Below are 24,267 nucleotides of genomic sequence, written 5' to 3'. Positions count from 1 at the left end.
GCGTGCAGCCAGCAGGTCGAGGGCAGTGGGGCTGCCCCTCTGCTGGGCACTGAGGAGACCGTGCCAGCAGGGCTTGGTCCCAGCAGGGGCTCCCCAGCGCTCCAGCACAGGCAGGGACAGCCGGGAGCGACTCTGGCAGAGGGGGCCCAGGCCGCAAAGGGGCTGGAGCACACAGCCCCCGCGGGGAGGCCAAGACCACCTCCCTGGCGCAAGAGCAGCTCTTCCCACAAGTAAGCTTGAGGGCCCACGCAAAGGAGGCCAAGGAGAGCAGCCTGCAGCCCCATGGTCCCCTGCCCACGGGGGCACCCTCCAGCCCCCACCATCCCCCTGCGGGGCACAGCCAGGTAGGGCCCCCACAACTGGGGAGCGGGTCAGGTGTGCCGTCACCACGGCCTCCCCGTGTCAACAGTGACCTCAGCGCCACTGTCCCAGAGCTGTCAAGAGGCCGGTGGTGGGACACGACCCGGGATCGCGCTCTCCACTCCTGCCTGCCATGAGCCAGCCGGAGCGACTGTGGGCCAGGAGGAAGGCGGCGCTGCGCATCAAGAGGAAGGTGGGTGCCACCGTCTGGGACCGCCGCGCCGCCCTCCTCCAGAGTGCCCCAGCCGCCTCGGAGCCCGTGGAGGAGGAGGAGGAGCCCATGGAGGTGGACCCCGCAGAGGGGCAGCTTGCCCTGTGCCTCGTGGACCTGCCCCAGGGGCCAAAGAGGAGGAGGAGGTGCTAGCCCGGCAGGAGGCCCCCCGCTGACCACCAGCCGGGGCAGGCCGAGGATCACCGGGCCGCCCGTCACCTCCTGGACCACCCTGGGCTGCCGGGCATCAACATCTGCCCGACAGAGACAGGGCCCACCGCGGGGACATATCCCTCCCACGACTCCCCTCCACCTCCACTGCGGGACGGAGACAGCACCCGGGAACAGCTCCCACCACCCTGTCACAGCTCTGTTTAGGCTACAGGTTAGGTTATAGGATAGATTTTTTAGGAGTAGGATTATTATAGTATTTAGCATTAGGGTTACTCTAGGAGCATTAAGGTTCTTAGTAGTAAGATTTCTTAGTGTAGGGTTGGTTAGCCTATTTTTAGTGTGTAGTTGTTGGCAGTTAGTTACAGTTAGGTAGAGGATTCTTAGTTCACAGAGAATATTCTATGTGTAGGGCACAGTTCTTCTCATTATTATCATTAGGTAGAGTTATTACTTCTGTTCCTAGTAGCATTACAGTTATTAGTTATAGGTATTATTGTTAGTTATTCTTCTGAGTTTTTCTTCTTCCTTCTTGTAGGGTAGTTCACGGTATAGGGTAGCATTAGGCTAGGTAGCTTCGCGTTGGTTACAGTAGTCTTAGTGTGTAGTTAGTCACAGTTCCAGTAGTCTTAGGGCAGTTACAGGAGCCTTAGTTCACAGTTAGTTCGGTCCTCCTCAGGGTAGAGGTAGTGTCTTTGGAGCCACAGCGAGAGAGGAACGCACAAGAAGGGAGGGACTAACCTGGGCCAGACCTTCACAAAGGCCACGCTCCCAAAAGGTCCTGCAGCACTGAGGTGGCAGCACTGCCACCAAGCACCATCATGCGCTCACATGCACGGGGTCCCAGGGCAACTGGGCTCAGTCAGCTGGGCTACGAGGCAAGGCAAGAGTGTGTCTGTGCACAGCTGCTTGTCGGACTGGGCCCCCACAATCAGACTCTTTCCCACTACGGAAAAGCAGCAGGACTCTGGCATCTCTTGCACGACACGACATGACATGAGGGACTTTCACCAAACACGTGTCTTAATGCCAGTGTCTCCAGGTGCAGGAGAACGCCCCATGCAAAGTGACTGCGGCCACGAGCGTGTGGGGCATCTCTGCCTTCCTAAGAAACCTTGGCAGGAGCCTGGACAAAGCACTAACAACAGCAACTTGACTTCGTGTCTCTCCTCAACGCTTGCATCTCCTGAACCGCTCGCAGTGTCCCCTCACCGGTGGTTGATTTTGCATTTCCTATATCTCTACAGCAATCCTGGAATCTTTCTGCAGTGCACACTCAGAGGGGTGCACCTGAGAACCTGTAAAGTGGACACCTCAGAGAGATTTGGCATTGAAGAAAATTAAGGAGGCATTAAGGAAAGCGCTGGCTCTAGGGCTCCCTGATTATAAAAAAACCTTCCCAGCTGTACATTCAGGAACAAGGGGTTGCCAGGGGAGTGCTGACTCCAATGCTACGTCCCCAACCCAAACCAGCCACATATTAGTTAGTACAAGTGGATGCCATCCTTTTGGGGACTCCTGGACGTATCCGTGAGGTGGCTGCTGCAGCAATCATTGTTGAGACATGTCCAACCATGCTTCTGGGACACCCTCTGACAGCACACGTCCCACACAAAGTGGAAATGTTATTGAAGAATTTTGTGTCTCACGTTCCAGCTCCACAGCGAGCACATAAATATGAACTACTTCTCTTAATGATGGACAATGTGACTATACAACATTGTAATACATTGAATCCAGCTACCCTGCTTCCCTTGCCCAGCGACGGAGAAAAACATTACCGTGAATGCACTAGGGTACTCAAGTATACTAACATACTAAAGTATGCTTTTGGAGTTTGTCATGCAGTAGGGGCACTATGGAAAGAGCGAGGGTTCTTAACCTCCGGCGGAAAGAACATCACAAATGGCCCACAAGTCCGCAAACTGCTGGATGCTATTCAAGATCCTAAACACAGTGCTATTCCTCATTGCCCTGCACATCGCCAAGGTAGGCCCACCGTAGAAAAAGGGAAGAATTCTGCTGATTCAGCTGCCCGAGCAGCTGCCTTGCAATGGGATGTTTTGTTATGCCCCACTGTGATGGATGGACCAGATGTGTCCCAGCTATCCAACATACATGACAAAGAATGTACCAAGGAAGAAAAGGAGAGGTGGGAACAGCTTGGAGGGGGACGAGGCGAAACTGGAATTTGGACAATCGGAGGTAAGCCTGTATTGCCTAGGAAAGATCTGCTACCTGTGGCACCATGGCTCCATGAAAAAGGACAAGGCGGAATTGAAGGTGTTGCGGCACAAATAAAAAGACTCCTGGGCAGCTCCAGAGAGATATGCCGTTTCCAAGTAAATAGTATCCAGCTGTGATCAATGTCACAATGAATAGGACAGCGAAAACAAAATGAGCAAAGGTGTGTGCAGAAACTAACCTAACCTAACCTCAAAATGGACAGAGGTTTTAAGTTAAAGGTACATCCGAAAGCATACATGGGAACCAAAGTGGGAAGGAGCGTACACTGTACTTGTGTCTTCCTATTTTGCAGTTAAAATTGCTGAGCGGCAATCCTGGGCTCCTCATTCGCATGCTAAAACACACAATCCACCAGAATGCTTATCGGAAGAGTCTTCTTCATTAGAGGATGTTGTTTGGAAGCGATGGAAGGATGGAGAGCAATTCGCTGGGAGGCTCTCACCACAGATCCTTAGGTACGGCAACAGGCTGCTACCAAGAATGCTGCACATACTGCATGGGTAACTATGGTAGCCTCGACAAGGGGTCGCAGAGAGAAGCACATCTTTTGCTGTTTTGCTGATAAAACGGTTACATTGGAAAGAGAAGAAGAAATGGGCCGTTGTTGTAGTATGACCTGTCATGCTGAACAATGTTGTACAGAGGTTCCTGTGAACGCTCATGCGAGTCTCAATGACATTTCTATGGACGGTCGCATTGTGTGTCAGGAAAAACATGACTTAACTACTCCTACGATCACTAGTAGCATTACTCCCACTACTCAACCTCCCACCCCTAAACTAAAACTTTGGACATATCTAATAGGACTGTACGTGATGAAGAAAGGAGGTCAACAAACCGTGCTGCTTAATCCAACTTGGTCCTTCAAACAAGTAGAACTCAGCTTGCAAGTAAACATCACAGGGCTCAAGCCCCAACGCGCGCCTTTCTTGCAAAACGTATACGTTGCATGGGAGACATGGTTAAACAGCAGGGAACAAAACCTAAGAAAACGACACATCATGGGCCTGATGGGGACTGGCCTAGGTGTATTAAATGGTATCGATGCAGAAGTGCTGATGAATAAATCGGGCGCACCCACAACAGATTTGTTTAAGCTGCAACATCCGTTGCCATCATCGTTGACCGCAGCAGGGAAAGTACAATGGCTGATACCAGACCTGTTACCTCGGACGGAGGAGATTAATGAGCAAGACCACCGATTAACAATAGACACGTTAGGGGTACTTCAAGGAAACACCTCACTTGCCCTTAGCTGCATTCAAGCCCAACTTTGGCTACAAACAATAGCTGCCTCAGGAATAAGGGAAGGGGAGAATGGTATGCTTCCAGCAGAAATCCAAACATTAATATGGGAAAAGAGTGCCGTATCGGAACGGAAATATCAAGCTTGGGGGCAAATGCCTAAGTTTACATTCAGTAAGGAGCAAAAAGTGGTAACTGCTTTTGTCCTCACTATTCAACAAGCATGGGGTAATGTTAGATCACAATAAGAGTTTAAATTTGCGCGTGTGTAACTTCACAATGCTAAAGGCACGTGGCTGCAATTATCCAAGCCCAGTAACAACTCCTCAGTTACTCCAGGAAAATTATTCATTGAGTCATGAATTCTGAGATCACCAGTACCTACTGGAATGAATCTCCATCTAGTGAAGGAAGTACTACACCATGACCAACTGTGGACATTGCTCCACAAGGTCAAAGAAACAGGGAAAAGCACACTGATGACCGTAGAGCATGACACACAACAAATTCAAATGAGACTTGAAAGAGTCAAAAAGGACGCGGCGCGTCAATGGTGGGAAACTTTGTTTGGGTGGTCTCCCACCGCTTCTGCCTTCCATAATCGTTTGCTGCATCCTGTAGTGATTCTGCTCTGTCTAGGCATCGTGTGCTTTGCACTCACCTTGGCATTGTATATCAAATTTCGGAGGCGGGCTGCTCGCCTTGGAAAATGGATAGATTACGAAGAGGAACAGCCAGAAAAACAAATGGGGGGTTTGTAAGAAAACCACTGTCATTTCCATTGGCATAACCTTGATTCAACTTAGCATCAGTGCTTGGAGCAGTGAAGCCTGCAGGCCTAAGCTTGAACTTTAACCAAACCTGTGGCATACTGCTGACAGAACAACTGCAGAACCAGCTCTCAAATCAGCCCTCAAAGACCCAGCACACAATGGACAGAGGTCTCGGTTAACCTCCGGATAAGATAAGGCGCTGTGAAGCAGGAACAGCAGCAACTGTCCTGGGATGTAGACATGAACCAATCAAAAGGATAGAGACCACCCACTCAGGAAAGAAGCCTGGAAGAGACTGTCACTGGCAGGCGGGGAAATAAGACTGTAAAGAGTATAATCACCCCCACATTTCTTTGTTCTCGGTCCCTCTTTGGAGGCACCCAGCTCGAGCTGAAATAAACCATTGTATAAGAGTCTGATTCAGACTTAGCGGTGAATGCCTGGGGACCTTTGTAACAATATAAAGCACATTAATCCCTGTGGACATGGTTTTCTGGAAAGCTTGGGACATGCAGCTTACTTCACAACATATAATGTTTGTTGTCATCATTTCACTCTGTGTGGAGGGAACAGGTGTGTGCTCATACGCTAATCTTGTCCTGCAGTACACAACAACTGTCACAACTCAGACACGCTGAGGCTGCATCACACACCTCTCCCATCCCAATGTATCCTGCGTATGAATCCTGGAAAAATGGTTTGGGCAAAACTGAGCTCTACATATTTCAAATCACAAAGGTTTCCGACAGTGTCAAAGGGTGGACAATGTCACAGCCTGCAGGCAAGACGGGGCCTCCTGGAGAGCACAGCCCCCATGCCAGCAGCATGCGCTGGTGCCTACCTCCAGTTGGCAACCCCCTGGCGTGTCCCCGGCCTGAGGCACCTCACTGCAGAGCCGTGGGGGAACATAGTGATGCGAAACGGCATGGCACTGCAGAAACGCTCACCACTTCTGGGAAAACAGTGGGGAAATTAGAGATAAAGAAGTAGAGAAGGGAGTTGTAGGGAGTGGAAGTTGTTGGATAAAACACAGCTGGGGAGGGGTTTAAGCTGCTGCTTTCGGGGGGAACAACAGGGAGAATTATGAAAGCTTAATGCCACCCTATATGGTAAAGACCCTGCTCCGGACTGCCCCCTGGACACCAGTCGGTGAGAAGGGGATGCCCACACTGCCATTCCTCCGTGACTGACAAGGCATCGAGGCATCGGGAGCCACAAGACAGCAACTTAGTTTTGAGCCCAAGGTGAGTGAAGGATAACAGTTTAGTGCTGGGCCAAAGCAAAGCAGCCTGTAAGATTGCCATGTAGGAGCAAGCAATAAACACTTATAAGGGGGCAGCCGTGCTGCACCGGGAGTCCTTGCTCTTTACAGGCTCCCTTAAGTTAGTGAACATCTGACAGAATCCTGGGCACGAGGCCATCCCTGGTGCAATGCCACATGGCCGTGCCCACCTCCCTGGTGCCGATAATGCGAGGGAGGGCAGGAGTCAGCATGGCCGGCTCACGCACATCCTGCCCATCCTTCTGTGTGTGCTACTGCTCACTGGGGTGCTGGGGACTGGCCATGCCATCCCTATGCCCTGAATGCGGCCCCACAGAGCTCCCACACAGCACCGAGCGCACTGAGGGGGCACATGCTGTCCTCAGGCTACTGGGGAGCACCAAAAGGCACCCCGAGTGGCCTGAGCACATGGAAAAGCACATGGGGGGAGCTGGGATGCACCAGGAAGGACACAGAGAGCCTTGGGGCCCACCAAAAGGAAGACAGGAAGTCAGGCAAACAGTGGGCCTTGGAATGCCTGCAATGTCACTGTGAGGGCAACAGCCACTAGCTTTGCCTTCGCATTCGCTGCCAGGCCCCACAGCGCACACACGCTCCCATGCCCTCCCTCACCACTTGCGCTCCCAGCTGCAGGCAGCTCCTCTCCGGGGCCCAACTCGGGCACCCATGCTCCCCGCAATACACTCACCTTGCCAGCCCTATCTGCCCCAGCCTTCCAGGTAAACGGGAGGAAAAAAAGGACTAGGGGCGTAGGCAGGCATGGGAACAACTTTCCCAGGCAGGTTGCACTGTCTCCATCCTTGGGCAAGCCCAGCCGGACGTGGCCCCCGAGCCACCTGCTTCACTTCATGTCCTCTGCACAGTGGGTGGATCGGAGAGTTGGAGACACCCAATTTGCAGATGCTCAGGGTGACCCAGGGCCCACAGCTGCGTGCCATCGCTGCCAGGCTCTCGGCAGGCGGGCACACAGGCCTCAGCAGGAGAAGCCCAATGGGGGCACTTTCCTGGGCGCTTGGAGGATGAAGATTGTCTGCACCCCCTCGTAGCGCACCTGGGGGCTGCTGTCATTCTCCAAGCTCTGGAGGACTGAAAGATACGTTCCTATGAGGGCAACACACTTCTGGCATCTCTACACTGGATCAGCACATTGCCACAGTACCTTTTAGGCAGGCCTTCTCAGCGAATTCTTCTTCCGATTGCTCATCTTTATGCACAAACCTGGAAACAAAAAGGTGACACTGGCTTCAGTAAGCGGCAACAAAGGCCCTTGCAACAGCCAGCAGGAAGGTGCTCACAGAGCCACTGCAGAAAGCATGGCTGACTCCTGCCTTCAGAAATACCAAACCCTTCAAGGCTGAAAAAACAGAACCCACACTCAGATGCTTTGGAGACTTGGGGGCACATAAAAGGGTCAGCACACAACTTGGAAAAGAGACCTCACATACTTGGGCAAGGGGTATTTTTCAATACACACTGCATGAGAACACCACTGCGCTGCAGCAAGTTATACCTTAGCCTCGACCCAGGCGACCTTCCTTAGCGGGTGGAGCTCCTCACGGCTGACCTGGAGTTGGACAACACAGGGGGAACTGCACGTGACCACACTGGAGTCAGGCAATCAGAACTCCGTGCTGAGCAGCTGACTCACTGCAACAGGCCTCCCGGCATCCCAGGCTCCTTAAGGAAGGCAAAGAAACCGCAGCGCCTCTCACCATCACAGCAGCTCCTTCTTGGCTGAAGCTGGCCTAACAAAGTACAAACAACACCCGTTTCCCTCACTCTGCAGCATTAGTCGCCAGGCTTCACTAGACCCTTCTTTCCTTAGCCCTTTCCAAGCCACGTGACCGACAACCCCCACTCCTTGCTCAACGGAGCTAGCAAGCTGCCTCACGTGACCTCTCTTGTACGCAGGCTAACCTTGGCCACCGCACGCGTGTCTCTGTGCGCTCCTGAGGACGCACACAAGACGCTCAGGTCCCCCACAGCTACGGCAACACTGGGCATCAGCACAAGCTTACTCAGGTGCTCCTTCCATGGTAGGACAGGCAAAGAGGCAGTGCCCACGGAGCTGTACGCACCAGCTCACCAGACACACAGGTATTACAGGCTGCTCGGGCTGCCCTGCGTTGACACCTCCTTAAAACTACACAGACATTGAAGCTGCCTGTCGAGACATCCCTTCTCCTCCACCAAGGAGTATCTGCATTGTCACCAAAGAGACCCCTTTTCACAGGGCACACCTGCAACACACTCTCTGGCTATCCCACACTCACTGGGCCCTTAAGAAAACACTCTCCTTCTACACCTACGTCCCCAAGCTCCGGCCCTGCCCTTTTCACAGCCCTCTCCTCTCCCCTTTCCCCGACAGGACAGCTTCTTCAGGCCCACAACTTCAAGCTGCACAAGAAGCAGGGCACTCCTCACACAGCACAGCCATCCAAACAACTGAGCGCTGCACTTCTGCACCACTGCCTGAAAGCACCACTCGGGCTCACCGGGCGCCTCACAGACAGCCCCTGCCCCCCGCCACAGCCCAGGGTTTACTTCCAAAACTCCTCCCAGCGACCCAGAGGGCCCAGGGCCACCAGCGGGCACCACGCAGTGCCCGAGCCGCGACACCGGGGCGAGGCTGCGCGGCAGCCCCGGCAGCAGCGCCGCCGCCCCGCGCCGGGGGCGCCGCCAGGCAGCGGGGCGGGGGCAGGCGGCGGGAGGGCTCGGCAGCCGCCACGCGGGTCGGCGTCGGCGGAGGGGGCCGAGGGACGGCGGGGGGGAACCGGGCCCAGCCAGGCCCAGCCGGGCGGCAGCCATTGCCACACCTGCTCCCCCGCCCGCCTGCGCCGGAAGTGACGCCTCCCGCCCCACGGCCCTTCCCCCCAGCCCCACCGCGCTCCCCCATCGGCTCCCGCCGCGCGCGGCCTGACCGCGCTGCACACGCCGCCTGGCCGGCGCCGGCGCCGGCGCCGGGGCAGCCGCGGGCCGCACGCTCCGGCCCCGCCTGGCCGTGCCGCCACAGCGCCTGCGCAGAGCCGGCCCCGCCCCGGCCCTCAGTGCCCCTCCTCCGCGCCAGCACGCCTGCCCAGAGCCCCGCCTGCCCAGAGCCCCGCTCCCCCCGCCCACCCCCCCTCTCCCCCTCTCCCGCGGGGCAGGCGCAGGCGCAGTGCCGCCCTCCCCCTGGGGCGTGTCCCGCCCCGGGAGCCCACGAGCCGCGGGAGCCAATGGGGAGCGCGCGGCGGAAGGGGGCGGGGTCTGTGGGGGGGAGGCGTCCCGTCCAGGCCGTGGGGGCGGGGCCTGGGCGGCCACGGCTGCCGCTGGCTCGGCCCTGGCCCCGGCCGGCGGCGCCTCCGCTCTCGGGGCTCGGGAGAAGCCGCGGCGGCCGAAAGCGCCGTTCCCGGCGGCCGCGCGGGGAGCCGCGAGCGATGCCGCAGCCTGTGGCGTGCTCGTGTGCCGGGGAGGCAGCGACTGCTCCCTGGGCGCTGGGCCCGAGGGTGGGGAGGGCGTGGGGGGCGGCGGGGCTGGGCCGGCCGGGAGCAGTTGTCCGCCAGGGCAGCCTCTGCTGGGAAAGGCTCCTGCCTGGGAGCGGCTGCTGCTGGGCCGCTCTGCTGGGGGGCCTGTGAGGCTCTCTGGAGGGGACTGGGCCCCGAAGCCTGGGCTGTGGCAGGGGGCAGGGGCTGTCGGAGAGCCCCCAGGGGAGCCCGAGTGGTGCTTTCAGGCAGGGAGCAGCAGCACACACGGGAGGATGCGCAGGGTGCGCGGGGGCCGGCCATGCTGGCTCCTGCCCTCCCTCGCATTATCGGCACCGGGGAGGTGGGCACGGCCATGTGGCGTTGCACCAGGGATGGCCTCGTGCCCAGCATGCTGTCAGATGTTCGCTAACTTGAGGGACCTGTAAAGAGCAAGGACTCCCGGTGCAGCACGGCTGCCCCCTTATAAGTGTTTAGTGCTTGCTCCTACATGGCAGTCTTACAGTCTTACAGCTTGTTTACTGCATAACAAGATCAGCATACGAGCACACAACTGTTCCCTCCGCACACAGTAAAATGATGACAACACACATTATACATTGTGAAATAAGAGAAGCTCCGTGTCCCAAGCTTTCCAGAAAACCACGTCCGCAGGGACTAATGGTCGCTGTGATGTAGTGTGTTGACAGCGCCAAGTGTTTTCTGAATCTCATGGAACACTGGATTGTCATTTTGGGGTATAAAGGTACAACGGTCTTCCCCAGTGAGGGTACAAAAGGTGCCTGTGGCAGCTAGGAGGAAGCTGAGTGCCCCTGATTTTACAATGCCATTTGCTGTATTGCTGATAGTTCAGCGGTAAGGGCTTGCACAGCCTCACGAGTAGGATTGGCTATGCTTTCCCAAATTAGCGCTAGCTTTTCCCCACAGGGCCGTGGTCGGTGCAGCATAGTGTAATTCTCGCTGCCAAGGGTTAAGCAGCACTAATATGGAGTTTCCTCCTCCTCTGGTTGTCTCGGACCAAATTGTTACAAAGGTCCCCAGGCATTCACATCCTGCTAGGTAAGCTCAGGACGTGCAGAACGGATGAGTGGCTGGTGAGGTGGACTGAGAGCTGGCTGCATGGCAAAGCTCAGAGGGCTGTCATCAATGGCGCAGAGTCAAGTTGGAGGCCTGTAGCTAGCGGTGTCCCCCAGGGGTCAATACTGCGCCCAGTATGGTTTAACTTGCACATCAGTGACTTGGATGTAGGGACAGAGTGCACCCTCAGCAAGTTGGCTGATGATACTAAACTGGGAGGAGTGGCTGACACAGCAGAAGGCTGTGCTGCCATTCAGAGGGACCTGGACATGCTGGAGAGATGGGTGGAGAGGAACCTCATGAAATGCAAGAAAGGCAAGTGCAGAGTCCTGCAGCTAGGGAGGAAACACCCCATGGTCCAGTAGAGGCTGGGGGCTGACCTGCTGGAAGGTAGCTCTGCGGAGAAGGGCCTGGGGAAGTCCTGCTGGCAGGCTGCTGCTGGCAAGCAGTGACTGAAGACAGCTCGATGGAGACTTATGTTGAGCTAAAAGCTGACCTGGAGGAGAAGGCCATTTGTTGCCCTCCGGAGTTTTACCTTCTGCTATACCAGACCATGCCGAATGCCAATATATTTGTATAGGAATAGATTTGCATTTAGCATGGGGAGCAAGAACCCCTGTGGAAGATGTGGCGATGAGTCAGGGGACTGACAGAGTAGGTGAGAGCAGTGCCAGAGCATGCTCTCTGCGCGCTGACCGAATTCCTGTCAAGGCCAGACGTGCGTGTTCCATTTTGTCAACAATGTCTAGCTGCTTCCCGGCCGGTAGCTCCTCAAAGTTAGCACAGCTGAGATAAGGAAATAGTTGTAGTCGATAAGAGGGGGCCTTTGGGTACGAGGTGAGTCCCGCCTGGGTGTCCGAGCCGTACATCCAGCAACGTCCCATGAGCAACCCCTCCGTGTGGTCCCCAGGGCTCCCTGTGCAGTTTGGAGTGCAAATCCTTTATTAAATCTATCCTGTTTAACCCCTCGCGACCCTTGAGTGTTTGTCTGCGCTGGTATCCGACCCTCCCTTTCCTGCCTTGCGGACACCTTTGGTGTAGTCGGCAGGATACTGCTGTGTCCAGCGACTTGGGCCGTTGGAAAGTGCTCCTGAAGCCGCTAAGGACGCTCACCAGCTGACCCCGGAGGTTGCAAATGCAACCGCGGCTCAAGCTGAGAAGCTGGAGCACCCATGTGCCTACTGCAACCATGGATCGAGCTGAGAAGCTCGAGCACCAATGTGCTGCTTGTGGCTGCCTGCATTGCACATCGCTGGTGGTGACAGAGGGGGCGGCGAGATGTCTGTCCCCTGGTGGTGCGGGCACTGGTGCAAAAAGCAGATGGGGATCCAGAAACCTGGGATGGCAATATGTGGGACCCTGACAAGGCCCACAGTTCAGAGTCAGACACAGAGCCTGAGAGGAAGGTAGCTGCCCGGCTGGTGGCAGAGCAGCAGCTTACCGGAGCAAATGCAGCCAACTGGCAAGGGCCCACAACTGTTTGCAATTGTAAAGCATGAGAGGTGCAGGATATGCAGGGTGCTACAGGTAGCAGCCCTGTGAAGGGTTCTTTGAGTGCCTGTTAAGGTTGTGGGGTGATGGGGCAGATGCCTTTTACTTTACTAGAGAGGAGCTTGATAGGCTGGGGGCTCTGCCCCAGGATCCTAGGCTGTGCAACACCCTCCATACCCCGCAGCAGCAAAACTGAAGCGTTTCCCCCTCCCTAATGGACTGGGTGCTGGGTGCAGCACGTTTAACTTGGCCGACTGCCACAGGCATTGATGGCTGGCTCACCAAGTGGACTACTATTGCAGCAGGCATAAACTAGCTGTGACAGTTCGGAATGTTGTCTGGCATTTATTGCGCCGAGTTGACTGGATTGGATCCCCATGAGCAAAACCTTAGGTCCAAAGTCAGGTGCTGTGAAACAACCTTTTGAAGCGATGGTGCTCCCTGTTTTGGGGGGTGAGGGACGGGGGCCGGTGACCGTGGGGGAAGTGGCAGTGCCGCTGTCTCTGCTAGCAGCGGTGTCCTCTGTGAGCAGAGATGGGAAGTCAGGAAAGAGGCAGGTAAACATGAAACAGAGACAGGGCGAGTTGCGGCACTATGTTCTGAGACCTGCTGCAAGCTGGCATACCGTGGTGGGAGGTGGACGGCGAGCGGAGGTGGACAAAGCTGCTCGAGCAGTAGCTGCAGCTTCAGCCAGAGCAGCATGCACAGCCCTCAAGGGTGGGGGAGCACAGCGGGCAGCCTGGAGAGGGCGGCGGGGACCAGCAGCACCCACTGCCCGGCCAGCAGTGTGCATGGAGGGGGATCTGCCAGTGGCACAAATGGGGCCAGGCAGCATTGCACCCGCTTAGCTCCACAGCAGTTGCGGACCCAAAAGGGGTATATCCGCAGAGGACAAAAGCCTGGGGAGGTGTGGCAAGTTGATTATATTGGACCCTTCTTGGAAAGCCAGCAGCATAGATATGTCCTGACCACTGGAGAAACCTGCTCTGGTCTCTTGTACACCCACTCTTGCTCTGCAGCTACCCAGCCTCACACCATTAAAGTGTTAGAAGATGTGATTGGGTTACGTGGCTGCTGGTGGAAATCCAAAGGGATCGGGGCACTCCTTTAACAGGGAACGGCATTCAAAATTGGGCTGGAGAGCAAGGACTAGCCTGGACCTATCACATACCCCACCACCCGCAAGGGGCAAATGAACAGACTGCTCAGAGAGCAACTGTGCCAGCTGTCCCCTCCTGGTACCCTCAGGGCTTGGAGTAAAAACATTTGTCAGGCAGGTGTCTGCCTCAGGGACCGCCCACCCCATGGCTCTACCCGATATGCTCAAATGTGCCAAGGGGGCCGCAGGTGCTTAGAGTGCACCGGCTGCACCCCCCAAGCCTACCACCCCATGCGAACCATGCCCGGGAGTTCAGGGTTGGCTCTGCGATTGCCACGCAAAGAAATAACCCTGGAACCAGACAGCTGTCACCTTGTGAGCATGGGGATGGCGGTCACCATACATGAAGGGTAGTATGGTTGCTTGGTGCCCTGCAATAGTGTAGCTGTCCAGGGGGGTGGATATCATTGCAGGGGGTCATTGACTTGAATTGGCTTGAGGTGGTGAAGGTTGCGATCCGTTACACTGGATCCTAAGCCCTGTGATGTACACAGGGAGACCAAATAGCCCAACGGATGTATGAGCGGATAGGGGTCCTCACAATCCCGGAAGGAGATTCCTTGCAGCCCACCCAGCAGCCAGGTGGTTTGGGGTCTACAGGGTGTGCTGTGTGGGTGCCTGATCTGACTAAACCCGGACAGTCGGGAGGGGAAATCATTGCATCAAACCCAACGTCTACAAGCTAATGAGCCTACTCCAAGTACTGCACGACGGAAAGTGCAAAGAATCAGCGTGGGTCGACCCCTGGCAGTGACTGTCGTCATGGCTGTCAAATTTTGCACTATGGGGAAAGCGCATTGTACTCCTGGCCTATATGTTATAATGTACTCTATAGATGTAGTACAACGTAGCTGCTTGTACTCCTCAGCTGTTAATTAAGGTAATGAGTGAAAGGCAGGTACGCACCTTGTCCACAGTTCCCAGGGCTCCCCGCGCAGTTTGGAGGGTAAATTCTTTCTTAAATCTATGCTGCTTAACCCCTCGTGAACCTTGACTGTCTCTCTACGCCAGTATCCGACCCTCCCTTTCCCACCTTGCAGTCACACCATGGGATTCTTCCAGGCAGGTCCCTGGAGAGGCCCAAGTCTGCTCTCCTCAAGTGCAGGGTTGTGATCCTGCTTTTTTGCCCTGCTCCCTCCTCTCAGTATCCTGAACCCCATCCACCATCTCATGGCCACTGCAGCCAAGGTTGCCCTTGACCTTCCCATCCCCAACGAGCCCTTCACTGTTGGTAAGTGCAAGGTCAAGCAGAGCCGCTCTCCCCAGGGGCTCCTTTCTCAACTTGTATCAGGAGGTTGTCATTGATGCTCTCCAGGGACGGCCTGGGCTTGCTTGTGCCCTGCGGTGCTGTCCCTCCAGCAGCTATTGGGGTGGGAATGAGGGCGGGAAGAGTATAATCTCCTTTTTCAGACCAGTTGCTGTGGCTGAAAGTCAAACAAGAGAAAGGCATGAGGAAACCACGTTCCTGAGGAAAGAATGGATCCAATTTAAAGGGGTCTTCATCTCCAAACAAGAGAAGCCCGGTTTCCCTTGCTGAGGATGGCCATTCCCCCTATGCTGAAGAGTGACCGCTATTAGCAGAGCACCAGCAGACAATGCCACGCCTGGGTATGCAGCATAGCCAGCCTGTGAATGGGACTGTGTAGCTGCAAAAGATAAGACTGTGAGTAGCAGCAAAAGGAAGCTTTTGACACTGGCTCTCCTAACATCTTCGCAAGCAAGCTGATGAAGTACAGGCTAGCTGAGCAGACAGTGAGGTGGCCTGAAAACTGGCTGAGCAGCCAAGCTCAGAAGGTTGTCATCAGTAGCACAGCGTCTTAGCTGGAGGCCAGTGACTAGCGGTGCACCCCAACACTGGCTCCAATGCTGTTTAACTTACTCATCAATGACCTGGATGAGGGGACAGAGTGGCTGATGCTCCCAAAGTGGCAGGAGTGGCCATGCTGCTGCTGTGAACCATCCTGCAGTTGCTGCCAGCTCAGTCCTGAGATTCTGCATGTTAGAGCATTTATCCAGAATGCCTCCTTCTTTCCTGCGCAGCTTCTTGGGTGAGGAGGGTGGTGTGCAGTGAGAGAAAAGAAGTGTCTGTGTGTGTGTGTGTGTGTGTGTGTGTATGTGTAGGTGTGTGCATGTAGAGGAAGGACGTTGTACCCTGTTGTTCTCTCTCCTGCTGTCCATCAAAGGACAAGCTGGAACTCTTAGTCATGTAGACAAATAGACACAGAATTTGTTTTTTTAAGTTATCTCCTCTTCAAGTGGCATTTGCCTGGCCGGAAGGCAACCTGTGCTGCCTGGGCTTTTGGGATCCAAAGTAGGTCTGGGCTTGTGGTAAATAGAGCTTCTCTGTTGTAGGTCCCACCTGTGACCTCTACCCTTTGGGGCACTTGCGTCCTTGTGCAAGTGACGGTGCCCCTGAGCCAGTGCCCTGTCTTCAGTAGTGACCTGTAGCAGATGCTCAGGGAAGGTGTGAGAGAAGCAAGGAAAGCCGAGAATGATGATTTTTTTTTCCCCTCTGACACACTGTCCTTATTTGCAGCACTTTGCGGTTATGGGAGCTGGGCCATGAAGCCGTGTCTGAACCATCGCGGTACCCATTTGTTGGACCCCCTTGAACCCATGTCTATGTTTGCAACCCGCAAGCATTCAGATGCCCCATGTGACGCCTGTGAGGGAGGACTTGAAGGCCGATGCTGGTGCTGATCCTTGCTGGCTTAGCAAAGAGCTCCCTGGGGCAGGGGGTGGTGGGGTGGGGGCAGCACCCTAAACCACCCAGGGCAGCTGCCCTCACTGCTTTAGGGATCCCACACCAGCAAGGTCTGGGGGTGGGATCCCTGCAGCCCCTCTGTGACACGCTCAGTGACACGGTCTGAGGTCACTGTGGCACATCCCACCTCACAGTGACACCTCCCCTCTGCCCAGGGTGTGCCCAGCCCTCCCCACACTGCGCTGGAGTGCGGAGGAGGAGGAGGCAGCGGAGGAGGAGAGTGGAGGAGAAGTTTCCAGGCGGGAACTACAGGCACAACCATGCAGTTCCCGTTTGTGAAGCTGCCAGCGCTCAGGCTCCTCAGCCATGATGGTGAGGCCTTAGGGGCTCTTCCAGGAGCGCGATCGTGTAGGACACCAACTCCCAAACCAGCGTTGTGTGGGGAGGGCTGGTGGCTGCCATGGGTGCTTGCCTGAGTGCCCCATGCGGATCAGGGATCGAGGTGGCCCCCCAGGACTCCTGGTTCCCCAGCCATGAATCCCAGCCACCGAGGGTCACTGCTTGCCTCACAGGGCCACTGGCCACCCACAGTCGTGGCTGGGCCAAGGAGCTGGAGGTGCTCAGGTGGCTGTGAGCAGCCTGTGGAAGCAGGCACCGAATACGGGGGAGCTGGGCCCTGTGGGGAGACCCCTGGGGATGCTCTTGGTGCCCAAGGCTGCTGTGGAGCACAGCACTGTCCTCTGGCCGTGGGGAAATCCATGGCCACCTTTCCCCAGAGAGAGGGGCTGCCCTTGGAGACCAGCACCTGAAAGTGGGAGGCAAGGGGACTCCTGTCTGAAGAAGGCGGAGGGGTTGTGCACCTCTCTTGGGGCTTGGGAGACCGCCTGAAACGCCCGCGCTGGAAATCAGCCACTTCCCTTTCGACCAGCCCTGCCTGGCTTCTCTTCTGGGAGTCCAGTCGCTGCTTGGAGCTGGGGCACACCCTCCCCCTGCAGATGTGAGATGGTGGCATGGCCTTGTCCAAAACCCTTCCGCTGTCTCTCTTTGAGCTCCAGCCCTCTCCTGTGCTCGCTCTGCGGCCAGAGGCAGCCAAAACCTGGCCTCTGCAGCCCGTCCTGCGTGTGCTTATTCTGCTGCATGCGTGATTACACCTGCATCTGTCACTGTCCTGGCTGGGAACGTGCCGAACGTGGTGAGCTGGCTGGCTCAGAGCCTGATGTGTGTTTCCCTTGCTTTTCAGAGGTCGTGAGAATCTGGGAGAGCGTGTCGGAGTACATGCTACAGCAGATTGTGCTGAACAAGGTGGGTTGTCATCCTGCTCCTCCCCTCTGGCCGGGATGCTTTCAGCAGTGCTAGCAGCCCCGGGCCCCATGCACCGTGGCGCTGTGCGTCCCCTCCTTGGGAAGAAGAGAGAAGGTTCCCAAAGTGCACAAGGGTGTGACAGAGCAGCTCCTTTGTCCACTGGTCCAAAGGGTCCAGGGCAGCTGTGGGAGAAGAGAGGCTTCACCCCTTTCTGGGGCATTTGCAGTCCTCACTGCTGCAAAGGAAAGACCAGACACAAAGCCTGGGCCGCTCCGCGGGGCTGACTCCACTGCAGGCCACCCCTTGGCCCTTACGTAGCCGAGAAGGTCTCTTCCCTCAGGAATGTTTGTTCAGCTTTTACTTTGCATACCATTGAGAGGGTGCAGAGGAGGGAGAGGACAAAATCTGGCCTTCTCCCAAAGGCGTCTTCTCCAAAGCTTTGCAAGTGCCCCTCCAGCCCCCTTGTTCCTCCAGAGGAACAAGGCACCATCTTCTGGCCCTGCTGACTCCTCAGTCCATTTGCCCACCTGAAAGCACTTTGTTCCTTTTTTCTCGCCGGGTGCCAGGGCGTGGCCCTCGATGTGCTTGGCATTTTCTATGTCCTGAGGAAGCACTGCAGTGAGGTGAACAGGGAGGTGATTATCCCGCGCTTTCACCTGTCTCCGAGAGTTGCACAGACTCATGGGCTCAGCTATGTCAACAGAGACATTCCTGGTAAGGCGGCAGAGCAAAGCCGTTGCTTCCCCTTGGGACATGTCTGGGGTGGGAGCTGAACGCAATGCAGAACTGACGGAGAGGCATCGCAAATTCCTCCCAAAGGGCCTGAGAGCAACTTCACCTTGTCCCAGCCCAACTGTTGCCCACCACGTAGTGACCTCTCGAGAGGGCGTTGGGGTATTCTTTTGTTTACTAGCACTGCATGCACGTAGACTGTCTGCCCCTGTCCTGCTTTGGAGCTGCCTCCATACCAGTCACTCTTAGGCCATGTTGGATGACTGCAGTCTGACGGAAATGTTTTGGAGCGGTTGTTTCTACCCCAGCTGAGAGGAAAGCAGTGCTGCCCCTGCAGACTGCACCAGAGCTTGTGCAGGCAAACGCCAGTGTTGCTGCTGGCTCTCACAGCCTCCTGCCAGTTCCAAGGGGGTGTAAGTCAGCTGTAAGGCGCCTTGCACCCGATCTGGGAGCAAGAGTGTGTGCAAAGCCCCTCCCTGGCCAGATTTCCCTGGGCCTTCTGCTCCCTGCTGCCATGGCTGTGGCTGTAGTTAGACTTGGTTGATGGCTGTGTGCCACAGAGGCCTTGCGTTGGAGTGTGCAGGGGTTGTGAGTGGGGTCAGCCAAAGCTGGCACATCTGATGGTCAGCTCCGTGGGGACGGGCTGGTGGTGGCCATACTAACCCTGAGGGCTGCTGTGCAGTCTTCTACGCATGCAGCGTGGGCCCAGCAGCCTCCCTGTGGCCATGGGAGCTGGCCACGTCTCCCCTTGTCCCCAGCTGTATTTCAGGCGGCTTCTGCACTGCTCCCTACCCAACTGGCTTCCTCTTTTGCTGTTTCCTAGACGATCTTGAAATTGTCCCCCTGGACTATGCTCTGCTGTCATCAGCGACGGCCCTTCCCGAGAAGCTAGTGAAGGAGTGCGTGAATGACATTGTGGTGCTGTTCAGCTGGGGCGCGGGACTCGGAGAGGATTACGACCTTGTTTTCAAGGGCATCGGTCTTCTGATGAGCCGAAACAAGAGCCTCACAATGAGATATTCCAAGGAGTTTCTCCTTGCCGTGGATGGCCCTGGAATTGTATTGAAATGTCTCCTCTCTGTAAGTTGAGATTTGTCTCCCGGCCTCCCGAGAGTCCTTCCAAGCTCCTCTCAGAGGACTCTCAAGGTGATGTCTCTCGACCTGCTGCGGAGCACTTGGGAGAGAGGTGACCTAGAGCAATGCAAGCTCCCTGTAGAGCTCCTTGCTCTTTGCCTTTGGTGCTCTCGGCAGCGTAGCAGAAGCTGGGAAGAGCTGTCTGCGGTGAAGCCCAAGCTCTTTGCAGCCTAGCGTCCTGTTCCCAAAGGCCTGGGGAAAGAGGCTAGTTTCCTGCACAGCTGCGCAGCCTCTCTCCGTTGCAATGCAGGGCTCCTGTTTGTGAAAGACATCCCTGGGGCAGAGTTTCCCTGAGGCAGAGGCAGCCTCTCTCACCCTCAGAAAGCTTTGTGGCCTTTGTGAGTAATGCGATCCCTTCCTTGGCCTCACCTCCCGTGTCTCTGTGCTTTTTGCAGAACCCAAGCACACAATATTGGGTGTTGTCAGGCAAAGACGCTGCTGCGTTTCCTGTGCGTCCTGGGGGGATCCGTGTGCTGCCAACGTGAGTATGTTTGCTTGTGTAGCCCGTGGCTGAGCAAGCGAGCAGCTTCTCAGCTCCTGCTTGGTGGTGCTGCATTGCCAGAGCTTGCCCGCTCGTGAGCTCGTTCAAGACTAGCTGGTCCAACGGAAGGGCTCCCAGCCAACTCCTTGCTTGCTCTTTCTTCTTTTGGCCTCGGAGAGGCCTCCCCTGGATCAACGTGGAAGAGTGCTGGGGTTTTACATTCGCAGCATAGACTGGACCGAGAGAGGAATGTCGGCATCCTTTCTCATCAAGCTTCACCTCCTCATTCCCTGTCTTTGGCAAGACATGGCCAAAAGCTGTGAAGTCAAGACTGTGTCTGCTTTTGGCTGTGTGTTGTCCTGGGCGTGGCCACAGCCTCTCTGCAGTGGTGGGTCCAAGACCTGACCTATGCAGGTCCCGTGTGGGGCATTGCCCTGTCTGTTGGGAGACTCCAGGGAAGGAAAGGTGTCCTAAAGGCCACCTTCTGGGAGCAAGGCGGAGAGGAAGAGGAGGGACTTCTTGGCCCAGTGGGAGGCTGTGTCTAGCAGGGCTCTGCAGAGCTCGGTCCTGGCACAGTGTCCTGCGCACTGCTGAGCAGCACATCCCCTGACGACCCAAGGGTACAGAGCTGCCTCTTTACAAGCACTACAGCATGAATCTGGGAGGGTGTGCCAGCAAGCTGGAGGGCAAGATGTGAATTCACACATGGATGGATCTGGGCACACTGGAGCAAAGGAGAGTACTCTGCTCTCCGTGGGCTCTGTGGAGGCGAGAGGAGAGAGCGTCAGAAGTGGCAGCCAGGAGGACTTGTGTTAGCATACCCTTGCTCCCGGGAAGGCGAGCAAAGCACTGGGACCAGCCCCTGGCAACTGCTCGGCCCATTGAGGCAGGAGCTCTTGGCTGTGTCATGTGCTTGCCTGAAATGGGCCTCCACGGTGTTGAAGCGTCTGCATCTTCTGCTCTGGAACAGTAGAGACCGTGCAGGGACTCTCATCCCTCTCTGAGCCTGCATGCTCCGCGCAAGTGGCAAAGGCAACGTGGAGTTCTTTCTCACAGCTGGGGTCTTCTTGTTTCTAGGTTTGAGATTAAGCCAGGGCCTGGGGGAAAAGCCAAAGAGCCTGGCCCCGAGGGATCCAAGCAGAGAGAAGGTAAAGGACCGTGCAGCTCCCAAGGCAGGACCGAGCAGGTCTGCGCACCCTCTTGCCGGAGCGTTCCCAAGCATGCTGTTCTGACGAGGTTTCTTGGTGCACAGTTACAGGGAGTGCTCCGCAGCAGCCTGACCACCGTCGAAAGAGGCGTTCTGCGGGCCAGGCCAAAGGGGCCAAGGAAGGAAAAGGGCAGCAGGGCAGCAGAAAGAAGCCTCTTGACAAGTGAGGCTCTTGGGGAAGTGGAGGAGGGCAACGGGAGGGTCCCGTCCTTGTGGGAGGCAGAGGTTTCCGTTGCACACGCTGTCTGCATTAGCTCTGAAGGGCTCTTAACGCCTCTCCCAAAGGCTGGTGTTTCCTGGCTGGACAGCAAGTGTACAGCAGGTCCTTGTGCGACTTTGTTGTCAGCTCCATGTTCTTGTTCATCTTCTTCCCAGGGAAGATTTTAGCCCCCTCTTATCCAGCATGAGAGGAAATCTGCAGTCGGCTACAGAGGACAAGCTGGGAGAAGACCTGGCTAGAGAGAGAAAGCAAGAAGGTAAAGTAGTGGAGGATTCCTGGCACAGGCTTGCAGGTTCCTCCTGCATCCTTACTGCCAGGGAATTAAAGGCAAAGTCACAAAGTGAAGCCTGGGACAGGAAACCATCCCTCCTGTGGCTCTGTTTGGTGGCAGCCGTTACCCTTCAGGGGCTCGTAATGGCAGCCTGGTGCTCCAAGTTGCAGCTGATCTGCTGAAGGACACTGCCCCACTGCACTCCATTCCCTCGCCTGTAGTGCCAAGGGCTCTTTCCTTCCAGCACTGACAGAAAGTGCAGCGGGGAAACGGGACTCCGAGGGAATCGGGACTACTGCCACAAACAGTTCCCTACCAGGACAGAGCAGCCCTGCAAGTGCTTCTTGCCTGAGCTGCCTCAAAGAGGCTCTTCTGAAGAGCTGTCTCATGTCACACCTGCAGGGAGTCGTGCTGAGAAGCGCCTCCTTGCTCGAAGGAGGCTTTCGCCCGTGAAGTTACCTGGGCTCAGAATGGACACCAGCGTGGCTCAGCAAGGCCTGGGCATGCAGCCCCCCGAGAGGTGAGGCGTGTGGAGAATGGGGCTGGGGCAGTGGTGTGCTCTTGTCCTTGTGGCAGTGAGAGATTTCCGTTGGACACATTGCTCTCAAAGGCCCTTCACGTGTGTCCCACGGGTGGGCACTGTCTTGCTGGAGGGCAAGTGGGCGGCAAGTTTTTTGAGACTCTCGTGTCATCTTCTTTTTTTTTTTGTGATGTTTTCGTTTCCAGATCTGAGCTTGCACGAGCACACTTGGCCACTGAGGGCTCCTTCAAGGCTCTCCAGGAACAACAGCTCATAGGAGGCATGCCGAAGGAGAGTGAGAAAGGAGGTAAAGTAATGGATGAGTCCTGAGACAGGCTTGCGGGTCACCTCTATGTCCTTACTGCCAGGGAATTAAAGGCACAGTCACAAAGTGAGGCCTGGGATAGGAAACGGCCCCTCCTGTGGCTCTGTTTGGTGGCAGCCGTTACCCTTCAGGGGCTTGTAATGGAAGGAGACCTCAGGGCAGCCTGGTGCTCCAAGCTGCAGCTGATCTGCTGAAGGACACTGCCCCACTGCACTCCATTCCCTCGCCTGTAGTGCCAAGGGCTCTTTCCTTCCAGCACTGACAGAAAGTGCAGCGGGGAAACGGGACTCCGAGGGAATCGGGACTACTGCCCCAGACAGTTCCCTACCAGGACGGAGCAGCCCTGCAAGTGCTTCTTGCCTGAGCTGCCTCAAAGAGGCTCTTCTGAAGAGCTGTCTCATGTCACACCTGCAGGGAGTCCTGCTGAGAAGCGCCTCCTTGCTCGAAGGAGGCTTTCGCCTGTGAAGTTATCTGGATTGCAAGAAGACACCAGTATTGGTCAGCAAGGCCTGGGCATGCAGCCCTCCGAGAGGTGAGGCGTGTGGAGAATGTGGCTGGGGCAGTGGTGTGCTCTTGTCCTTGTGGCAGTGAGAGATTTCCGTTGGACACATTGCTCTCAAAGGCCCTTCACGTGTGTCCCACGGGTGGGCACTGTCTTGCTGGAGGGCAAGTGGGCGGCAAGGCTTTTTGAGACGCTCGTGTCATCTTCTTTTTTTTTTTGTGATGTTTTCGTTTCCAGATCTGAGCTTGCACGAGCACACTTGGCCACTGAGGCCTCCTTCAAGGCTCTCCAGGAACAACAGCTCAAAGGAGGCATGTCAAAGGAGAGTGAGAAAGGAGGTACAGTAATGGATGAGTCCTGAGACAGGCTTGTAGGTTTCCCCTGGGTTCTTATTGCCAGGAAATTAAAGGCAAAGTTACTCTGGGATGCTTGGGATAGGAAAGTGCCCCTCCTGTGGCGCTGCTTGCTGCTTGGGAAAGCCAATGTGCTCTTTCCTTCCAGCACTGTCAGAAAGGATGTGAGTCTTGCGGGGAAACGGGACTCCAAGGGAATCAGAATTACTGCCACAGACTGTTTCCTACCAGGACGGAGCAGCCCTGCAAGTGCTTCTTGCCTGAGCTGCCACAAAGAGGCTCTTCTGAAGAGCTGTCTCGTGTCACACCTGCAGGGAGTCCTGCTGAGAAGCGCCTCCTTGCTCGAAGGAGGCTTTCGCCCGTGAAGTTACCTGGATTGCAAGAAGACACCAGTATTGGTCAGCAAGGCCTGGGCATGCAGCCCCCCGAGAGGTGAGGCGTGTGGAGAATGGGGCTGAGGCAGTGGTGTGCTCTGCTCCTTGTGGCAGTGAGATGTGCCAAAGCTCAGGGCATCTCTTGCTCTGGGGATGCTAATGCAACTTGTCAAACACACCCACATCTGCTGCAGAACCACCTTCTGCCCAGCTTGAGAGCACAGGGGGCAGAGCACACTCATGCTGTGCTGCTACAGACTCTGCCTGCTCTGTATCCTTAGGGTGCTACCAGCAACTCAGGGGAGAGCCTCAAAAAAAGATAAGAGCAAAACAGCTCAGCAAGGCAGCCACAAAGCAGAAAGCCCTGTTTGCAAAGGGTATCGCACCACAGGGCAGGTACGTGATCTGGCCCCATGTCACCACTGTGTCCTAGGGCACTGTGGAAACGTGGCGCCCTGTGGATACAGTTTCCCCCAAGAGCCCTTGCTAGGTGTTGACCTGCACATTCCGTGGCTTCTTGTGGATCTTGCTGCAGAAGACACTCTTGAGTTACTCTTGAGTCCCTCCTCACACCACTGTCTCCGGGCTGCCCCTGGAAAGGGGAAAAGTTAGGCTTTCCCGGGAGAGAAAAGAGACTGGTGCTTTCTAGGGCCTTGGTCATAGCA

General features: G+C 56.0%; 1 protein-coding gene across 1 annotated transcript in view; it reads left to right on the top strand.

The window, feature by feature from the left end:
* The window catches only part of LOC138061812 (coiled-coil domain-containing protein 81-like), a 96,095-nt gene extending 72,797 nt beyond the window's left edge, over positions 1 to 23,298 (top strand). Inside the window, exons 4-14 of the mRNA XM_068915832.1 lie at positions 17,422 to 17,483; positions 18,050 to 18,197; positions 19,039 to 19,295; positions 19,745 to 19,830; positions 20,908 to 20,978; positions 21,083 to 21,200; positions 21,413 to 21,513; positions 21,931 to 22,048; positions 22,255 to 22,355; positions 22,788 to 22,905; positions 23,113 to 23,298. Coding sequence (XP_068771933.1) covers positions 17,457 to 17,483; positions 18,050 to 18,197; positions 19,039 to 19,295; positions 19,745 to 19,830; positions 20,908 to 20,978; positions 21,083 to 21,200; positions 21,413 to 21,513; positions 21,931 to 22,048; positions 22,255 to 22,355; positions 22,788 to 22,905; positions 23,113 to 23,236 — 1,269 coding nt within the window. The 5' untranslated portion in view covers positions 17,422 to 17,456 and the 3' untranslated portion in view covers positions 23,237 to 23,298. The remainder of the gene's footprint in view (positions 1 to 17,421; positions 17,484 to 18,049; positions 18,198 to 19,038; positions 19,296 to 19,744; positions 19,831 to 20,907; positions 20,979 to 21,082; positions 21,201 to 21,412; positions 21,514 to 21,930; positions 22,049 to 22,254; positions 22,356 to 22,787; positions 22,906 to 23,112) is intronic.
* Positions 23,299 to 24,267: the final 969 nt, after the last annotated feature.

The sequence above is a fragment of the Struthio camelus genome, chromosome 21 (genome assembly GCF_040807025.1).
Source record: "Struthio camelus isolate bStrCam1 chromosome 21, bStrCam1.hap1, whole genome shotgun sequence".
Taxonomy (NCBI): Eukaryota; Metazoa; Chordata; class Aves; order Struthioniformes; family Struthionidae; genus Struthio; species Struthio camelus.
Note: the sequence above shows the minus strand (reverse complement) of the source record. Positions and strands in the feature narration are given on the sequence as shown.